The sequence below is a fragment of the Ambystoma mexicanum genome, chromosome 3q, assembly GCF_040938575.1.
Source record: "Ambystoma mexicanum isolate Mex_15411 chromosome 3q, UKY_AmexF1_1, whole genome shotgun sequence".
Classification (NCBI taxonomy): domain Eukaryota; kingdom Metazoa; phylum Chordata; class Amphibia; order Caudata; family Ambystomatidae; genus Ambystoma; species Ambystoma mexicanum.
Genome location: NC_090926.1, coordinates 545,324,359 through 545,346,567, shown reverse-complemented (window position 1 = coordinate 545,346,567; position 22,209 = coordinate 545,324,359). Strand labels below are relative to the sequence as shown.

The 22,209-nt window shown below is 46.1% G+C and overlaps 1 protein-coding gene across 2 annotated transcripts in view; it reads right to left on the bottom strand.

Moving 5' to 3' along the window:
- DOCK2 (dedicator of cytokinesis 2) overlaps positions 1 to 22,209 on the bottom strand; it is a 2,833,934-nt gene that overhangs the window by 846,010 nt on the left and 1,965,715 nt on the right. For both annotated transcript variants that reach the window (XM_069654309.1, XM_069654310.1), the window contains exon 28: positions 1,301 to 1,399. In XM_069654309.1, coding sequence (XP_069510410.1) covers positions 1,301 to 1,399 — 99 coding nt within the window. The remainder of the gene's footprint in view (positions 1 to 1,300; positions 1,400 to 22,209) is intronic.

The following is a 22,209-nucleotide window of genomic DNA, read 5'->3' as shown; positions in this document are numbered from 1 at the left end:
TCTTTGAATGTACTGTTAAATGTTGCCCTTCTGTAATCAAGCTCCCGCATATCATAATTCCTTGCTTGTGTACTCCTAGATTTTGCTTTTAAGAAACCTCTATAACCCGTGCCTGGATGCCTTTGGGCTTGGCGTGCTCTACAAATGCCAAAATAAATACCATGAAGGTGCAATAAACAATCTCGTTGTCCAGGAACTGCCAACCTATTTTAGCTACCGACAGCTTGTGCTGGGCACTTTCATTAAATGTGTGACAAACTGACTTCTGCCCTGCAGGAGTACAATGGTGAGTAGAGGTTTAAGTGCCCACTCACTTCTACAAAACAAGAGTGAACCCAATCATAAAGGTGAAACAGGCACAGTTAAGAGATATACCGACTTTGCCTTTCGAGTAACGTGGGCCAAGGGAAGGTATACTCTCAATAGCGGTGTGAATGCGGCTCAGTACCAGCCCATATAGTATAATAGTCGAATCCACCATTTATGGCACAGAAAAAAACATGGTGCAGACTTTGGAAACAAAATCAACAGAAGGAAAGAGCTGGGCCCGACGGTCACAAAGCAAGGATTTTAGACAGGAGTACTTAATACATTAAGGAAAGTGATTACTAAAGCCAGATCTTCATGTTGACAATCAGTGTGGCATCGACATTGGCAATAAAGAGGACATTCGACTGAGCTGGCAGTTGTGCGGGCCCCAATCGAGTATTTACATGACATGATATGGATTCAAGTGCCCATATTGAATTTACTGTGAAAAAAACAACTCACTCACAAATAAATTAAAGATCCTGAAATTTTGTTTTTCGTGTAACAATCGCATTTTTTTTAGGTGGAGATGAGTATCACTATCACAGATTTTACCCATGCCTAAAACGTACGTGCAATATGATACAAAATGGAAACATCCAGACGCGTAATTTTCAGGTTTTTCTGGCTATATCGGCTAGCCACCGAGGTACACATGGGACAGCCTTCAATGTTGCTCCCAGGCTCATGTGCGTGCCACCTAGCATCCACCCAATCCCATGACGCCTGGGCTGAGGGGTCAGGGGACGAGCAGGTCCTATCCGTCAAGGAAACTCAGTTTGGATCAAACGCACAGAACCGCTCTTCTAGAGCTGGCCTACTGGCCCCTAGTTTTAATAGGACTGTCTTTTTGTCAGCTGCGCACTGGCCCTAGAGTATTTTGCTGATAAAAGCAATGGCACCTGTATGGAAATAAAGGATGTACCTTGACAGGTCGTTATGTTGTTAGGGCCCAAAGATCTTATTCAAAATAATGTTTCCCGGCACTTACCACTAGATCTGAGCTTGTCTGAAATGTGTTGATGTAGAAAGAATAATGCTGGTTGTCCATTTGATTTAAAATAGCTGTCATGCATGCCACAAAATGACTCTGCAAGAGAAAAGAGAAAGAGCATTGTAGCAATCACACTCTGATGAAAAGGAGCAAATCATCTAAAATAGTGCACCACATTTGAAAACCTATAAATAAAGTAGTATAATATGCCGTAGCCCACTGTATAAAGGCAGTTTGACAATTGTAAAGCACTATTGTCCACACATTGAATGTAAAATGAGTCACAAATGTACGACTACAACAAGTAACAATGGTAAATAGACGCAGTGGGCTTGATTTACAAAAGCGTTTTGCAATGGAGCAATCCCATTGAAAAACCCAGTTCGTTTGCTTTTTGCTCCGCTTACTACGAGCGGTATTACAGACACTTTGGACGGGTGCAAGTGCAATGAAAAGCTTGGGCAAAAACACCTAGTGCAAAACAAACAAAAAAACATTTCCTTTCTACACGTTTGCATAGTGCTAAGACTGAATATGTTTCTTGCACTGGGGAAATGTTAGCCCTAGTGATCATTTTACATGGACCGATGTTTCTGTAATATATTGTGCCTTCTGAGTAGCAAGAGATCCTCCGTTTCCAGGATAGAAGTGGCTCACTTGCAGGGATGTCATTTCTCCAAATAGCCAGGGGTAAGCGGAAGTGACATCACACAGCGCTTGACCTCTGATGACATCAAAGGAAGTGATTTAATTTCACACTGCCCCCAAGTGACATTATGGGAATTGATGGCACACAACCTTTCTCCCCTGGTCAAAACAGGAAGTGGCATCACATAGCATTGTTCCTCAGTACACTAAGAAAAAAATGTTTTCAATATCACCATGATATGATATACATTTCATACAAGAATGGATCACCATATGTAGCATTAATATCAGTTTGTATAGGCCCATATTAAAAGAAAAAAATACTGTGAATGTAAGCAGACGTCCAACATAACAACCTGGACTACTGTACACCACTCAGGCTAAATTGTGAACAGATAGAGTATCTCAAAGAGGCCTAAACCCCAAAGTGCAGACATCGAGTGCCTGCCTAGTGTCTGACTACAGACTGGAAACAGCAACTAACCAACACAAGTCCAACCAGAAGACAATCAGAGGCTGCCCCAGTTCATGTTTTTACACTTGGACAATACAGGGATTTGCTTGTCAATAGTGCACTTTGAACCAATACACAGCAGCTCACACCTGCCATATCAGCCATACCCTGAATATCCTCCAACCATTTTCACCACGGGCACATCAGCATCCACTGCAAGTCGCTAAGGGCCCTCTGTCAGCAGCTTTAAATGTCAGGCACCCATTCCCACCCTCCAACACCTTACACCTCCAGTGCCTGCTCCAACACCTTAATGTTTACAAGTGCCACCTTCCAGCAACTTAAGTCTCCAGCATTCTCTAAAACCATCAACCTCAAGCAAACTATCAATTTAAGTATTTAAGTCTCCAGTAACCTCCTTCAACAACCCAACAGTGGGTGTCTCAATTACTCTTCTAAGCTATCTTATATCTGCATGCAATGCATTTCAACTGTTTTACAACACATTGGGCCTCATTACGAGTTGGGCACAAAGGGATACCGGGCACCGGTAAAGACACCGGTGCTGGTAATCTCTTTGCGCCCTATTCCGAGTTCCCTTAGCGGGTGCCTTCCTTAACGGCTGGTTTTGCCAGGCGTTAAGGACGGGACCCGTTAAGGGACTTTAGAGCTAATAACGGTACCATTATTAGTGCCTTCCCCCTTCCCATTGAGCCCTATGGGGGCTCAAATGGGAATGGGGAATGGCTTTTTCAATGGGGATTTACCGGTCCCGCAAAGCTCGGAATAGACAGGTAAGTCCCCATTGAACGAGGGCGGACTCGGTACCGGTATTGGAGGTAGTCATGGCGCTAATAGCGCCATGATTACCTACAAACTCGGAATGCGGCCCATTATGTATCAAACACTTGCTCCCAACATCTGTAAGTCACTAGTGCAATATCTTAAGTCTCCAGTGCCAGCCTCCATGACATTGAGACTCAAGCACACACCTCAGACTCTTCTTAAAACTTAACACTCCAACACTGCAAGTCTGTTATCCACTGCTAACATCTTACATCGCTTACACCCTCTTCATCGTCGAGAGCCTCAAGCATCTTAAATCTCCACCACTCTCCCACAACACATTGGGCCTCATTCCGAGTAGGGCGGTAAGGGTTAACGGTCACCGGTAACGAGACCGGTGCTGTTAAACCCTTACCGCCCTACTACGAGTTCCCTTTGCGGGTCCTTCCTTAACGCCTACTTTTAGCAGGCGTTAAGGACGGGTCCCGCAATGGGACTCCGGGTTCAATAATGGTACCATAATTTATGATACCGTTATTGCCACATTCCCCCTTCCCATTGAGCCCTATGGGGGCTCAAATGGGAATGTGGAATGGCCCTGGTGAATGGGGAATTACTGGTCCCTCCGACCTCGGAATGGACTGGTAATTACTCCATTCAACAGGCCGGAGTTTGGACAAGTTCGGAGACAGCCATGCCGCAAATAGTGGCGTGGTTACCTCCAAACTCGGAATGAGGCCCTTTGAGTCTTAAGGACTTTCCCCAATATCTCACTCAACTACCGTCCTCCAACAGCTTGAGCCTCAAGTACATCCATCAAACTTTGCTAAGAGTCTAGCACCCCAACACTTTTTCTATCAATCACAATCTCCACATTGAGTCATTTGAAGAGCACACACACACATACAACCATCTTTAATTCTTTTTTAAAAATTGTTTGGTATCAATGCTGGCTTTTATTGGAGTCTCTCGGGCCCATGCAATTCGGAAAGGCAAGCTATGAGAACCCTTTGAGAGACTTCTGGGTAGGTCCCATGTTAGGTGGGAGTGGGAGGGGACATGTAGGAGAATGTGCTGCAGGTCACAGTAATTGTAGGTTTTTTTTATTTTAAAATGTAAGCAGTAGCTCAACAACATCACCCATAGGAAAGTCTGCTGGGCCTAGAGACCTTGGTTACTCCTCACTAATGATGCCCAATGAGGATAAAACATGTCTGTGAATGCTTGTGGTCTCATACAGAAGGGATGTGACCCTTTTGGGGTAGGACCAAGCATGATTTTCATATGGTCTTCCGCTTCATGTAGTGGCCTGGTAGGCTGAAGAACAATGGTCTGGAGGTTGCCCAGAGCAGTGCCAGTGGTTATTAATGATTTAAAACCTTCCAGCCATCACCCTTCTGTTTGCTTATTTGTTAAGTAACCCACAGTTGTTTTTGTTAGATGGTAGATAGAGGGGAAGAATGTGTTGCAGGTCACAGTAATTGCAATGTTTTATTTTATTTTCCATGACATCACCCCTAGAAAAGGCCAATGTTCTTATTTTCTTTTGTCCTTTATATCTTGCTTAATGCCAGACTCTTCAGGCTTTTAAGCACTGAACAAGGAACTAAACCTATGTTGCACTGCATCCTCTTGTTCCCAAAGCAATTGCATTGCCCGTAAGGTATCCTTTTAAACATATATTTTGGTTGCTTGAGTAAGCAACAGAGGGATTACTCAAAGGTGGATGGCAACTTCATGTACATTAATGATCTCACTGTGATGCAGGTCTGGCAGATCTGAGTCAGGTCACTCAGTGCCCAGGTAGTATTGGTGGCAGAAATGACTTGGGTGCACCCCTCACATCACAGGCCCAGTGTTTCACTGGATGTGCAAAGCAAATAACGAGAAACACTGATGATATTTGTGTTTATGTTGTGCTGTCACTGAGTACTGCAGGCTGCTCTTACCCATTCCCAGCTATCTAGAACTAGCTCCCATACCCTTTCTGTTGCTACAGTACTGCTATGAGCTGAACAGGCAGGCCAACCTCTGAACCCAACCATTCAGGCATTCTTCACTAATGGACTGTAAACCTGTTAGTGATGGCAGCTTCATGGTTGTTCCTGTTATTTCTCCAGCGAATGAGATCTAGGTTCCAGGTGAAAAAACATGTGGCACATTTAGCTGCATATAAAACCGCATTTTCAGGTGCAACACAAATATCTGCTCTTGGCACTACCTCTTTGTCTAGTGGCCCACAGGCCACAGGGACATGTCTAGGGGTAACAAAAGGGAGCCAGGGGTATCAGTTGCTACCCCTGCCAACCCTCAAAAATACATCCCTGCTCACTTGAACTACTTGTTGGAGCTTAGACATTAAGTACAGTAAAGGACCGGTCGCACTGTCGCTAACAGTCTAGAAGAAACTCTTGCAGGTAATAAAGAGGACCATGACCATAGATGCTTGACTCTCTGCGGACGAGGCAGGGACAGGGTGAACACTAGCTACGCGACCAACGTTCCCCACTGGGCCTACTACCATGTTACCTACAAACAAAACATGCAGCTGGACAGAGGGTAGACAGAAACACATCTTTGTGACAAAACTCTTTTCTGCACTAACTCTTTTCAATCCGCTGAACTATGACATTCCTACAGCTGCTTGCCGCTCATCCACCTGTTCCCACTTGGACCATTACCGAACAAACTATGTTTCCTAATAGCATGAGTGTCATACTGGCACAGATCTATCCTCGCCAACATCCTTGTTTCGATTTTTCCATTGCCAATTAGTCAACTCTTCCCGAATATGACCCCATCCTTCTCTGGAATCTCTCAAATTCCGTGCTATTTCTGAATGCCCCAGTTCTTCTGCTTACAATATTTTGCAAATGCCTCTATTACTGCCTTCTCGATTACTGTTCTGATACGAATTACATAATGTTGAAAGCTACATTACCTTACAACTGTTGTTTAAACTTGAACCGCAACCACACTGAACTATCGCTACGTTGTACCATTGTGCTTTCTGGGTTCTAGTCCTTCATGTATTCAGACGTACTAGCATAGCTAACCTCTTCTCCCTCCACCCTATTCTGTGACCAATTGACGTTAACTGATGTCTCATATTGCCTCACCTCTACTTGTAATACAGTGCTCCCGTATCTTGAGGCATGCTCCCTGCAGCATACTTACTTTGTTTAATATAGATTAAGCAAAGTAAGTATACCCCCTACGGATGATAGCACTCACAGTAATGAGTGACCTGTCTCCAGCACACTCCTTCCTATACATTCACTACATCCTAGTGGTTCTGCATTGTGTTTTTTTATGTACTGTGCATCTTGCTTTCATCCCTACACAAACTAAGCCTAGCGTGTCAGACGCCTTCTCACCTGTGAACTTGTACCCAACAGCCTCCTTTTCACAATTGTTTTCGTCACTGATCACATTGGTAAACTGGAAGGAATTTGGTGACTAAGTTTGCTTGCCGTGTACATCAACTGCCCTCTTTGTCATTATTGTAACCTCATTGCTCCTACCTGGCTTATACCTGATGTTGTTCCCTATCTGGCATATACCTGCTACATGATTTTGACCTAATATGTACCTGATGTTGTTCCCTACAAGAGGCGAACTCCCCATCTTGCATATGCCTGCTACCTAATCTTGACTTAATATGTACCTTATGTTGTTCCCTACAAGTGGTGAACACCCCCATCTTGCATACACCTGCTACATGATTTTGACCTAATATGTACCTGATGTTGTTCCCTACAAGAGGCGAACTCCCCATCTTGCATATACCTGCTACCTAATCTTGACTTAATATGTACCTTATGTTGTTCCCTACAAGTGGTGAACACCCCCATCTTGCATACAAATGCTACCTGATTTTGACTGGATATGTATTTGATGTTGTTCCCTATAAGAGGTGAACGCCCCATCTTGCATATACCTGCTACCTAATCTTGACTTAATATATACCTTATGTTGTTCCCTACAAGTGGTGAACACCCCATCTTGCATATACCTGCTACCTGATTTTGACTTAAAATGTAATTGATGTAGTTCCCTAGAAGAGGCGAACGCCCTATATTACATATGCCCATTGTATGCTTCATTTGCACTTTTTAGATGTTCACCCCCTGTTATTTTCCCTAACTCTCCTCCTCATTGTTTGCTGCCTCTGTAACCATTCATAGCACTTACTTTATCTTGTCTTAAGTTAAGCGCTAAGATGCCCTGGGGCTGTGTGCACTATAAAAATAATAAACCAAACCGAAGCAAAACGTGGAAAACCTTAGATAGGAAACAGAGACCACCACAAAGCACGGGTACAGATTACATAGTAACCAGTATATGCCACAGGGTGCAGTAGATGGAGGTGAGGTGAGATAGAGTGGGAAAAATGTACCTAGCAAACTGGAATGGAAGGCACCTATCTGTGAGCTGTAATGGCTACTATACCCGATATTTGCTGATGCACAGTCTTAGCAATGGATATTACCAAAGATAATGGGCCTCATTATAACCCAGGTGGGACGGGGTTAACGGCGCCGGTAAAGGTGCCGGCGCTGTCAACCCCGTCCCGCCTGATTACGAGGTCCCCTCGCGGGACCCGGTCTGCACGTCTGGTTTCACCAGACGTGCAGAGCGGGTCCCGCGAGGGGAGGAGGGAGCAAACAACGGGCCGCTCTTAATCGGCCCGTTGTTTGCTCCCTCGCCCATTCCCATTTCAGCCCTATGGGGGCTGAAATGGGAATGGGGAAGGTCCGGGTCCGGGTTCCTAGAAGGAAGAATTACCAGGCCCTCCGAACTCGGAATGGCCCGGTAATTCCTCATTCTGGGAACCCGGACGCGTTTTCGGCAGCAGCCATGCCGCTAAAAGCGGCATGGCTACCGCCGAGGTCGTAATGAGGCCCTATGACTCCAAGGACGTCAAACTTCTGTGCGGTGAACCAAATTATCCACACTCACTAACTCTGAATGTATCCAAAAATAGTGCAGAGGATGCACATTTTCAGATGCCTGATTGTCAGAAATGTGCAGTATAGCTTATTCACAAAGGTAAACTGTGCATTTCAGGGGGCTGTGCACCAGCACAAAGGTAGCACTGGCAAGCCACTTTGCATACATTAGTGTCAGGATCATGCTCCCCACACAAACACATGACCGTTTCTCAGCACCCATGCGGGTTCCAGGAGCATATTTCACAGTAACAAGCACTTGAAAGGCATGTAAACTGCTTCAGAAATAATAACACATGTCATAGATGTGTGTGGGCTACAAGTGCAGGGACCGTGCAGCAGCTGGTCCACGTACAGTCAATGCATTAAAGAGTTAGGAATGATCCTCTCGTGCATTGCACACTCCCTGCACTTTTTGAAAGTTGCCACCGTGGTGTGTGTTCTGAGTGCAATTGCACCTGGGGGTGGCGATAGAGCATTTGAATGAGCACACCTGTTATGCACATGTTCAGATCCACTTCATGAAGTCTGCACACCTTTGTTTTGTTTTGTGCACAAGCAAAGTTATCTCTTGTGCTAAAAACTTGTTTAGAATATTGCCAAAGTTATCCTACACGTTTGATATTGCTCCTTATAAGAGTTTTCCAGAAGTAAGTAGACTTAACATGTTCCAGTGAAATGTAGTTAATTACTAGTGAGTAAGTTACTTCAAATTCATGAAATGATGCACACATGTGTGACTTACACATGTGTAACTTACTGAAAGACCGGCACTTTGGCTGTCAGCAGGGGTGTGCTGAAGAGTGATGAGTAGGTTTAGTGGGATCTAGACGGGCACAAGGAACATACTCACCAAAGTGTAACTTTACTGTATTCACAAAACGTTGCATTGGAAAATCGTCAGAAGGCCCTTACGTGACAACTGAATTTTATGGATGTAAAACTAGAAGGGTTGGATGCGTTGTGTAATGTGTTTACAAGTGTATGTGGACACATGGGGCTTATGGATAGAGACATACTGAGTAGTGGCAAAGATGTCACCAGGGAGTGAGAACAGTTTATGATTTTTTGGGGGAAAAGTGTACGTTTTTTTGTTGTGTCTGAGATGAAGTTACACTGAAGCAAGGTATTTTATGCAAAACCACAACTTGAGGATATAATTGAGCTTGAAAGTTGTATAATACACCTAATTGTTTTGTTAATACTAGTTTCTGGTGTAAATTGTGATCATACGTAAGAGAAAACTACACCTGGCTAAACATTTGCCCTAAACAGAGCTCGCTGGGAATCACCCTCTTTCACCTCTGTTTGATGAGGGTGCAACATGGTACTGATGCTAATTTCATATTGTCATCTGCACCCACACTGTTTACCAATGGATTTACGACATAAAGCATGTACCAGGGTGGAAAATCCGCTCATTGGTTTCCTCAGTCCAGGCCTAATTATGAACTCTTCCCAAATGCTGTGCAGAAATCCAACAAGCTCCCCACCAAATCCTTCCACAGCCATTCGGATGCAGAAGGAAGGAGCGGCGGGGAGCTGTCTAGTAAAATCAACAAAGTAAATGCAAAAGGAATGCTATCTGGTGCCCATGCTCAGAGCACCTCTGGCCCAAATGCAAAGATCAAAGATCCATCCCAAGAGTCCAGAAAGTGTCACTCTGTAAGGAATGCTGCCTACTTTCTCCTCCAAGGACACCTCATTGGTTTGCCATAGATTACCACATGTATTAATGCAAATGTGACGTTTGGCAAGATGGATCTGCTCATACTGGCTGTAATCCAGTTGTTGAGTTGGGAGTTGAGGGCCCCTCTAGATGGAAACACAATTTGAGAATTCTTCAATTTCAAAGCACTCATATAACATGCAAAGTTTGAGTCGCAGTTCAGCAGTAACAGAACCTAGCCACATTGTCGCTGTGGTGATGACATCCAGGATGCTTCACAGAGAAAAATAATTCTACATTCTATTCCAATAATGGCTGCCGTATTATAACCATGCTCCAAGAATGGCTCCGAAGTGTTCCAAACATGGTAAAATGAATATCACTGCTGTCCTCCAAACATTTTGCAATCAAATGCACAGGTAGCCAAATCTTACACGATCAGGGATGATAGTTCAGATTTGGATTATGAGAAAGGTGTAAGAAAGGTGATACCATCAAGTTCATTTACATAAAATACACCTTTCACCTACCGACCTATCCAAGGCCCCATCTGACCACGCATGCAGACACAACATAAACTCACATCTCCTCAAAGCCAGCAAATTATCCCAAAGAACCATCTACTCAGAGACCTGAAAGACCACACACCTTTCACACTTCTTTGTCTGTGAAGGCGTGATTGTCACGTGGGTGCACACAGCCAGATGTAAACCAGCCAATGTTATGTGGGAAATGAGTGGTTGCCTTTATTTCTGACCATAGTGGTCTGACTACAGGCTAGCTAAATGGAAACCATGAGATGCGTTGCCCTAATGGAAGAGCCTGTTGGTGGTGCCGTTCATTAGCTAATTTAATGTACCACTCACTTTCTCCGATCACTGTTTTTAACAATGGTGTTAAATACCTTGATACACCATAGCAATTTCAAAGCAAGTCCCATTCTTCTTTTTATAATAATAACACCACATTCTTATTCTGTCCATCATGCCGGTCACACCATTCCCCAACTTCCCAGCACTGAATAAATATGCATTATCACACTCCAATGTACTGGTATTCACTTTATTAATGGTGTAAGGATGAAATACAGGTTATACTCATATTCAGAAAAGGCAGACTCATTGGGCCTCAATACAAGCATGGCGGTCCGGGAACTATGGTACCCGTAGGCATGCCGGTACCGTAATTCCCGGACCACCATACTACACGCTGTGCTGGCGGGTGCCTGACAGCCCGCCAGGTTTTTCCTGGCGGGCTGACCGGCACCCGCGAGCACACCACATCGGATGCACCGGCACAATTCTGCATGTGCCAGTGCATATGAGGTCCCCATTCCCAAACAGCCCTATTGGGCCGAATGGGGAGTCCCATGTTACCTGCACCCACAAATGGGAAATTACCAGGCCCGCCGAGCTCGGCATGACCCAGTTCTTGCCCAATCACTGGTGCTGGAAAAAAATGCAACTCCGGTGGCAGCCGTGCTGTTTTTAACGGCAAGGCTACCACCAGAGTTGTAATGAGGCCCACTGACTCCAACATCGCCTAATAGGAGTGATTGGAAGGCCGAAACACGGACTTGTATGTGCACCAAACGCATAGCCATAGAAAGTGTGGTGCGCTGTTAATGACTGTGCGTGTGGAATAGGAATAGGGCAGCTTCGAAGAAGAGGTAAAAATAGGATAGAGGTGGGGTCTGGTGGGTTTGGTGATGCAGAAGGGGACACAACGAACAGTAGGCAGTGGGTAAGGAGCAAGAAGGAACAGGGGCCCTCGGTGTGGGTGCATGGCTTCTGGCAAAGTGGGGGGCCAGGTGCATGGGGGGGTGGAGTGACTCACTGATAAGTGTGATGGGGACTGGGAGGAATATGGGGGCAGGGAATACCACAGGCAGCAGGGGAGAGGTACTGAGCCAAATCGCTTAAACCGGTTCATAGTGGATGGGTGGGATTCAGTGAGTCGGAGGATGGTGACTCATCGTTAGAGGTGTTGCAGTTCAGTATAATCACATGTATCCGAAATACAGAGGTTGCTCTGCCAGGATTTAAGCATGTGACTGCAGGTTGCATACAGACATCTGAAGTGAGTGCTTAATTTAATTAATCCTACGTTTCCTACTTCTTCCATAAAGATTGGAAGCAGAATGATAGTTAGTAATTGCAGCTACCATAATAAAAAACATCTCAGTCCTATCATGCAGGTCATATATTTTCATAGCAATTTGCTGTAGGGAATTCTTTATCAACCGGAGCATTGCAATCGGTTGTTTTCTGCAACTCAGTTGCAAACATGTTCTATCTGTATTTTAATTGAAGTTTTTTTAAATGCTACACTTTTTTCACCAATGATTCAATGAAGTGTGTGAACTGCTGCATGACCTTCAACCTGATTTAGTTCTTTTAAAACTGAAAAATTGTATATACAGATTGGGAAAAAAACTAAATTCAGTACTAATGAAATTATATAATACTATAATTAGTAGATACCATAGCTGTATCAGACATTGGGCCTCATCATGAGTTGGGTGTAGCGGTGTATCGGTAAAATGCGGCAATAAAGATATTACTGCCGCATTTACTGCTCCGCCGTATCTCAAGTTGGGTCCAAGAAACCCGCATTACCTCCCCACTGCAACTTGGGATCCAGCGCAAATTGCAACCGACCAAGTTGTGGTAATTCTAATAGCGTTGGGCAGTATCATGGTGCAATTAGCGCCGGGATACTGCCCAAATCAGGTTGAGGCTCTTGAAACATTGAGTTATATATTTTTAAGATACTTGGTTCATGGTGCTTTGCTGATATCAGAAGTTGTACGTGTTAGGCAGAAACCTGTGCAGTTCCCTTAGGGACCACTGCAAAAAATTTAAGACCACAGGAGTAAGCAGTAAACCCAATTGGTAGCAGTCTGCACCACCCAGATTTACCTGGTAGCTGTGGCTGAGCAGTCAGATTTCTCTCAAGAAGACTTAGGCAGTATATAGAGTATACACAATAGGGCTAAAAACACAGTAGCACAAGCAAACACTGACCAGAGCTTTGGTATAAAAGTATATAATTATTTATTTAAAAACACACTTGTAAAAATACACTGGCACTAATATGTCAAGCAAGTTCAAACACAGTCACTATAAGTATATACACCTCCCTAGTTAATTATTCGACAAGTCTAGGTTAAGACACCACTTATTTATCAAAACAGAGGTGAGCGCGTAACCATAGATGGCACTCCAATAATTTGTTTAAAAAGGGAGAGAAAAGGCAGAATAGGAAAATAACACATTACCAACACTTTTAAGAATCCACAGCAAGTCAAGAAAGGCAGGGTCTACTGTATAGCAAAAAGTTCATAGGCCAGGCCCACTCTTGGCGAGAGCAAGGCGGAATGTGCCCAAGATCACACAGTGGAAATGCACTCAACTCAGTCCAGGGTGCCTAATCCCCCTCCCACACATCCTGCTGAACCCAGACAGAGTGGCACCATTTGGAGGGCTTCTGTGGAGAAGGCCGCCAAAAAGTGGAACAAAGGGCTCGACTTGGGTTAGAGTTTCAGAGGCGAACACAAACGCGATTTTAAAGCCGAGTCTTGGCAAAAAGACCCAACTGGGGAATAAATATTAAATAAATAACTCGGCGGTATCTTTAACATTGCACCAAGAAGTGGTGCATTTAAAATGAATGGGAAAATCCCATAGGAAATATTCCGGTGGAATACTTTGCGTGGTATCCACTGCCACCAGCCAGGAACTCGACAAGGGGGGACTGGACAATGCCCCCTTGGAAAACAGACACAGGGCCAATCGAATTACCCCTTCCAGTACTTCCACAATATGATGGTTTGTACTGGTTCTGTTAACAATTTGAGACTAGTAAAGCCAATGGTGACTTTACATGCCCTGGGAGACAGTAGTCAGTCCCCGGGTATGGAGTATATGTTTGGGGGTCACTATGACATCCCTGTGTCACTGCACTGAGGGTGCTGTGTAACACACATACCAAAAACACATGAAGCCCTATGGAGTAAAAGACCCCATAGCCCATAAAATACATTACATAGTCAAAGGACATTCTCAAATCATGTCTAAGAGTGGGAGAAAAAGAGTCTCACTCTTAGTAGGAGAAAAAAATAAACCCCAAAAATCCAGCAAAGCAGGAGAACGTTATTGATGGATGAACCATCTTTAAAGCAGCCAAAGAGACAATCACATTTTATTTGCTTTTATTTGCTCAAGCGATAATTATATTTATTTTATTTGTTTAGAATTAAGCTTTATAGACCTACCCCAAGGGCAGCACCTGATTTATGGGCCTTGAAGACTGAGTCAAAGGCCTCAGCGCAGAGAAAAGAAAAGCAATCTGTTTGGCCTCAGGCTACTTCCCAGCAACGACGTCCAAACATGTGAGGACGGGGGACATGTCTCAGTAATGAGCCAGACCACGTCTGCCAGGCGTGGACCAACAAAACTGCAATCAGCAAGGGGGCGAATAACTGTCCCCTGTCCCCCCTCCCTTACAAGGTAAGGAGTGGCGATGGGAGATGTCTGTGCCCGGGCTGCAATTTTCAGGTGTAGCCCGGGCAAGGTGCAGAGGTGCAGAGTGGCGCTGTTAGTGGGCCTCTGCTCTGACACTAAAATGGTAAGGACTGAGGGGTGGAAGGTGGGTTATTTTCATTGCGCATGCTCGTCTTTCAGAACCGGGGAGGAGGAGAGAGACACTGACAGAATAGCTGTCAGCATGGCTCTTCTGTGAAGAGAGGGATCAACACGCTGAGAGCCATGTGGCGCTGGCAGCATGGCTGTCTGCACAGCACTCACGTGAAGCGAGGGAGTGCTGCACTGAGAGCCATGTGGAACTGGCAGGATGTCTGTCAGCACAGCGCCCCCATGATGAGAGGGTGTGCCTCGGCGAGAGCCGTGCCGCCAGTGCAGCAACATGGGCACAATGGCGAGGCTTCCCGCATTGGCCAATTTGTGGGCTATAATGGAGAGTTCAATATTACTCCCCCGGGATATACTGTGTGCTATGTAGTGGTGTGAGGGCCCTGTGAACAATCATTTATGTCTGTTTTATTTAACGTACGTTTTTAGTTTTTGTTCCGTAGTTTTCTGCTCAGCAGGAGCTCCCTGGCTTGAAAATTGTGAGAGATATTTGGTTTTTTTTGGACTATTTGTAGTAGCCACTCTATGTGACTATGATAATTCCTAGATCGCAGTTTGTTTCCATATGCCAGGAGCCATGCCAGTCTTGCTTTTCATTGACTAGAGGTCTTAATCCCACATGAGCTTGGAAGTTTACATCTGTCACACAGAATGAAGCCCCAGCATGAGGTCTTATTTTTTTTTTAAATGCACACTTCATTCTTTTGCAAATTGTACAGCAAATAACCACATGTGTAGGCAAGAGCAAAATAAGCCTACTTGTTGAGCCTGTCCAAGAGCAAAACGAAATTCCTGCAAATAGCTGTGCAAGAGGCCTGCACGTTATGGTTACCCAGGAGCAAAAGAGCTCCAAGCACCATTGCATTGTAAAACTTGAACAATGTTTTCTTTTAGGATTATGAATATGTTTTTGCTACCATTTACTCCATTCAAATGTTTTATAATAATGAGAATTAAGTACAATTTTAAAATTTGAACAAGGAGATGCTTCAGCGCCTGTTTTGACTGTACTCTTCCTTCCACTATTGGTGCCTTTTGAACTATTCATACATAATCACGGATCTCTAGGTGTGATCACATTTTCCACTCTATGCTATTGCTTGCAAAATGACAAGCTGTCATTGATATCACATGAATATAGACAAAATGCACATTAATTTATGCTCAGCCATTTTAAAAATGTAAAAGGTATATGCACATCTACCACTCTACTTTATGTTGTAATTGAAAAAAAAACTATTTTACACATATGTGTACCTGTGAACCCATGTGTGAAAACAGTAAGCTAAACATTCTTAGACTTTGCACTGCTTATTTCTCTTTCATAAATGTGTTTGTTACATTCTCCCTATCACTACATGTTTCAGTCCTCCTCTTTATGTATCTGCACATTCTTCAGGAGAAAACATTAATGTTAATACACAAGACAATAATATCAATTGTTATTTTTCCTTGTTGCTGGAATGTGTCATCTGGGAGCATTCATAGGATGCTTTCCATTGTGTGTGTTTGTTCGAATCTTGCTATGCTCATTCTTATGTCCAAATTATTTTCATCAAGTTCCTTGCACTCATAATATGCCTCATCTTATTTTCTCACACTGTAACCTTTCTTTTATTCCAGGACAGGTCTGCTTGTGTTTCCTCTTGGGAAACTGGGTGTTGTCCCATACATTATTGAAACGGTTGACTATAAGCTATCTATCTGTAATGCTGCTCTCTTATACTCTATTTGTAGGTCAATGCAAAATGGACATTTCCTTCTGTTTCGCATCTTTTTTTTGCAGGGTGTATGAACTATGAAAGAATGGCTGAAGGGGGTTTACAGTGTTTGATATGCAAATATTTAAACCAGCAATATTAGTTTGTTGAAACGTTCACCAGCAAAACCATCAGCATTATTATTTTACATAAGCCAATAATACACTGACAATTCACTGCTCCTCCTGAACCTGTAGTACTTACCTAGTACTTACCGCTACAATTAATAGCACTTTTGTGTCCCCAGCTGGCCTTTCATATTTCTGTTAAACTCAAACCCTCATGATTTGAGCCTGTGAATGGGTATTTTCTTTTACCCATATTATTTCGCCATGTTTTGTAATGAGTTTAATGTTGGCAAAGATATTACTTGTGTAGCTAATATTTTAGCTTTTTTTCCTTGTGTGTACACCAATTTAACAGAATCACAGGCATCATTGGCCTATTTACCACCCCCTGCCTATGCCTGTCTGTGACTTCTTGATTGTTTGTGGTTTAATTTATAAAGCCTCCCATCAATTTCTTAATGTTTGTATCCCTGGGGCAGTGTGCTTGTCAGTAACAAAACTCAGGAAATTCAGTGGGTGTGGGAAGTATAACTCGTAGTGCACCTCCCCCACCCCCCTTTCATAGGTGTTCCTTAAATTGACATTTCTTTATTTCATTGTGTTAGGAAGAATGCGATCATCTTAACTATGTCTTAACTCAAGTCGTTTTAACTTTATTCCAGGTGTTTTCTTATGCTATTTCCTCTCAAAGGTTATTTGGTCATGGCTTATGTCCATGTTGCACTAATTACTACAAAATTGTGCAAGGCCAACTGGCCATAGCTTTTGGCCATGAAAAGTGGCTGGCCTACAGTGGTAGCCCATATTGACCTGTCTAGTAACTAACCAGATAGCTTTGGTCATGTCCACTGTCACCATTGCACCAAATGGGCTAACGGACCATGGACACTTCCTGCTTCTCCCATTACTCTAAATCACCTTCCCTCTTCTCCCTGCGTTTTCCTTCCAGATCCCAAGAGACCACCATTGTATCAGTAGTTGCGCTATATAAGCAGTTTTAAATTACAAAATTAATAGGATTAATGGTAACTGAGCCCGCTTTTATTCCGAAGGACATACCCTTTTAAACCTTTGGCATCCACAAAATCACTGGTTGTTTTCACATTCAAACTTTGCTGAACTGCCTCCTGGGCAAACACTGAAGATATAAATTAAGCTTGGGAATCCCTGAAATCATTCATGAATTTGAGCACATTTGACCTTTGATCCCCTGCCACTGCCCTCCAGGGGCAGGAAAAAAATCATGACCACATAAACCATCATCAATTTCCTTTTACACAAAGGAAATACAGGTCAGATGAGGAAATCCAGTCGGCTTGTCAAAACAGGAGTATCCTCAAAGATATCTCTTGGGGTGCAATCAGCTGAATCTAATGAGGAAAATCCTACCAACCAATGGAGGCATAGTTACTTCACACAGCATAGCACTGGGACAACACAACATTGAGAGTCCAACATTATCTCAGGTGGGATCATCACAGAATCACATCCTGGATAAGACCATGGACATGTACTGAATGATTATCAGTCAAAAGAAAAAAGTGTGGACCTCGCACCAGAGGTATAAGGTATAAGGCTGTGGAGCTGTCAGCCTGATCGGAACACTGTCAGCTATAGCTTGAGATCCACTGCTTCAAGCACATCTCTGTGGACTCAGGCATGTAGGAGGAAAGGTCAGACTTTGCTCCCTCTTCTCTGCGGGCGATAATAATAGTGCTGCCTTTTCATTCAACAACGAATGAAAGGCTCCCCCTTTACTCTTCTAGGCCCTTCCTCTTCAGGCTGACTCCTGGTGCTTCTCTGTAATGAGCCAACACCCAGTGACTGTGATCCTAGTTCAATTTCCCCAGTTATAAAAGGACATTTCTTGAGTTTAAATGCAAAATATGTATTTCGACGGGTGAGGCTCACCCTCCTTATATCCTAACGTCAAGCTTTGTACATAAACTGGTGAAAATCAGTTGAAGATGCTTGCTTTAGGCTATGTGTGTGTTTGTTCTAGGAACTGACAGGGTAATTCATAGAATTTCGCAGAAAAGTGTCGCAAGCGGCTGGCGCAGAGGGTCCGCGTGCGATTGACTGCGCCAGGCACGTGCGCTAAAACCGATTTCCGCGCACAGCGTATTCATGGATTTTAGGCTCCCAAACCAGCCGTGGCGCAGAGTATCGCAGCGACCCTGCAGCAGCGCCAGTAACGCCCCCAAGAACGCCCTCGCGCAAGGAAAAGCCATCAAAATCGCTAAATCATCGCAAAGGGCTGCGCTAACCCTGGACCAGTTTACAGGGCTGCCAAACAAGGAACGCAAAGCGGGTAACGTGCATATCAGGGGTACGCGTGAAGTTATACACGCGATTAGCCAGGGTACGTGTATTACAGGGGTACGCGGGAAGTTTAACACGCGATTGGCCAGGGTACGTGTATTACAGGGGTATGCGGGAAGTTTAACATGCGATTATCCAGGGTACGTGTATTACAGGGGTACGCGGGAAGTGTAACACGCGATTAGCCAGGGTACGTGTATTACAGGGGTACGCGGGAAGTTTAACACGCGATTGGCCAGGGTACGTGTATTACAGGGGTATGCGGGAAGTTTAACATGCGATTAGCCAGGGTACGTGTATTACAGGGGTACGCGGGAAGTTTAACACGCGATTAGCCAGGGTACGTGTATTACAGGGGTACGCGGGAAGTTTAACACGCGATTGGCCAGGGTACGTGTATTACAGGGGTATGCGGGAAGTTTAACATGCGATTATCCAGGGTACGTGTATTACAGGGGTACGCGGGAAGTGTAACACGCGATTAGCCAGGGTACATGTATTACAGGGGTACGCGGGAAGTTTAACACGCGATTGGCCAGGGTACGTGTATTACAGGGGTATGCGGGAAGTTTAACATGCGATTAGCCAGGGTACGTGTATTACAGGGGTACGCGGGAAGTTTAACACGCGATTAGCCAGGGTACGTGTATTACAGGGGTACGCGGGAAGTTTAACATGCGATTGGCCAGGGTACGTGTATTACAGGGGTAGGCGGGAAGTTTCACACGCGATTAGCCAGGGCATGTGTATCACAGGGGTACGCGGGAATTATCACATGCGATTTGGCTGTGTACGTGTATTACAGGGGTACACGGGAAGTTTTACACGCGAATCGGCTGGGTACGTGTATTACAGGGATGCGATTTGGCCAGGTACGTGTATTACAGGGGTGCGCAGGAATTATCACACGCGATTTGGCTGGGTACGTGTATTACAGGGGTGCGTGGGAATCATCACACGCGATTTTGCTGGGTACGTGTATTACAGGGGTGCGTGGGAAGTCACACGCGATTAGGCTGGGTGGGTCCTCACAGGTGTTCCCTGTACACCCTCCACGGCCCCTGCAGGCAGCCTACAAAACAGGGGACTACCCTGCACACCTGCTCATGTCCCCCTGCACCCCCACCCCCCAGCAGTGTAGGGGCAGCCTCCACCAGGCCCCCACCCATGCCTCCCACCACCCCCAACCCCCAGCAGGGCAGGGGCAGCCTCCACCAGGCCCCCGCCCATGCCTCCCACCACCCCCACCCCCCAGCAGTGCAGGGGCAGCCTCCACCAGGCCCCCACCCATGTCTCCCACCACCCCCACCCTCCCGCCACCAGGGGCAGCCTCCACCAGGCCCCCACCCATGTCTCCCACCACCCCCACCCCCCCCGCAACCAGGGGCAGCCTCCACCAGGCCCCCACCCATGCATCCCACCACCCCCAACCCCCAGCAGTGCAGGGGCAGCCTCCACCAGGCCCCCACCCATGTCTCCCACCACCCCCACCCCCCCCCCCCGCCACCAGGGGCAGCCTCCACCAGGCCCCCACCCATGTCTCCCACCACCCCCACCAGTGCAGGGGCACCCTCCACCAGGCCCCCACCCATGTCTCCCAACACTCCCACCCACCAGCACTGTGGGGCACGTGGCCAGCAGGCAGTCAGGCAGCAGCATGTGGGCGTGCTCAGGGCTCTGGGGGGCAGTAATTTGGCCTCCTGGCCAGGAGCGTGGTCTCTCGTGTGTGAACGCGTGGACAGCCTGATAGGGAGTGAAATCACACACGTCAGCAAAGGCCCTTAGCGCGTAAACCCGTCAACAGCATATGCGCGCCTATAGTCACCTGCACGTGCAGGAAATTGTTGCGTGACACGTCCCAGTGTCAAAGCGTGTGATTGGTGAAAATGGATCTACACGCAGAAGTGACAAAGCGTGTGATTGGTGAAAATGGATCTACACGCAGAAGTGACAAAGCGTGTGATTGGTGAAAATGGATCTACACGCAGAAGTGACAAAGCATGTGATTGGTGAAAATGGATCTACACGCAGGAGTGACAAAGCGTGTGATTGGTGAACGTACACGCCGCGTAAGTGACGCTGTACGTGTGGGCCAGTATATAAGGTACATGTAGAACACCATTTCCTTGTACGTGCTTTTCGTGGAGAGCGAGTGGGTGAATTCTGTACTTCTTGTCGTTTCACACGCGATTTACTTCACGGCGTTTCCAGTTCGTATTCCCTGTTACCTCTGACAGCTTTTTCTCTTTTTTCTCTTTTACTGGTTTACCTGGGCCTGTTCCCTCAAACAGTGTCCCCTTCTACTGTTGTCCTGTCTTCTCAGACAGCGTACACATCTTCTTTTGGCGGGGGTTTAGCCAGCCAAACGCGCTCATATTTCACGCTCTTTTACCTGGCAGATGGTGAGTCACGCACGTATCCAACTTCTGTGCTTGCCCCGTGTGTAGCCTACCCCTTCAGAGGTCATTCTAGGCTGCGTGTGACACGCATACGTTCATTCTTGTGTTACTGGGTGCCACAGCGTAGTGCAGGTTTTTCTTTCTGCACACGTGGTCTAGGAGGGGTTGCGTGCACGTCATCTCCCTTTTTTGGGCTTCCTGTGCGTTGCGTGACCCGTCATCTTTCCCCAGGGGTTACAATCAGCCGTGCTAGAGCACTAGGGTACAATTACCATCTGGTACCCAACCCATTTGACCCCCAATTGCCCAGGACAATTGTCTACAGCCACTCCCATACGCACATTAATATCAGTGCCATGGCTGGGAGGCGAGGATTCCGTAAGGGTGGCAAAGGTGGAAGAGCCACAAGTGGTGGCCGTGGTGGATCCGGTAGGGGACGTGGTCGTAACTTGCAGGGTGATCCTGTCCCCCCATGTGTGGAGGACCAGTCAAGGGCACCCATCATCCCCCCCTCCCCCCCTCCCGTTGAGGCTGAAGTGGCTGACACCATCCATGCTCAGCCCTTGTTGGACCAGCCCATTGTGGCACCAGACCTGGCTGACTCCATGGCTGACTTCCAGGTCAGCAGGGCTACGACACGTGCGCTGGTGCACGTTGATGCCATCATGCCACGTGGATCTGGGGCAGCAAGGTCATCTGCTGCACCAAGGAGGCAGGGCGGAGAGGCTGCAGGGGCAGCTGCGGCTCCATCCACCCCAGCCCTCACACACCCAGCCAGGACAGTGTCGGTCCTAGTCCATGCTGCTGACATTCCCCCTGACACCATCACACTAGAGCCAATGCCTGCACCAACTCCCATGCTGAGTGAGCAATCCCACACTCCTGATACAGAGTCCACCAGGGCTCCTGCCCCTAGTGTCCAGAGCGGCGCAGGACACTCAGGATCACCACCACCTTCCAAGCGGAAGAGGAAGAGTGCTCGTCCGGCACAGGCTGATGCCCCAGACACGGCTACACAGTCCGGCCCGTCCAGGAAGCCCAGCTTCACGGATGACGAACTGAATGCACTTGTCGAGTATGTGTCCGGACATGACAACGAGATGGTCATTGTTGCAGGATCCAAGACCACACCTGCACAACGCCAGGCACACTGGCAGACCGTTGCGGACATCGTAAGTGCCCTTGGAATCGTGAGG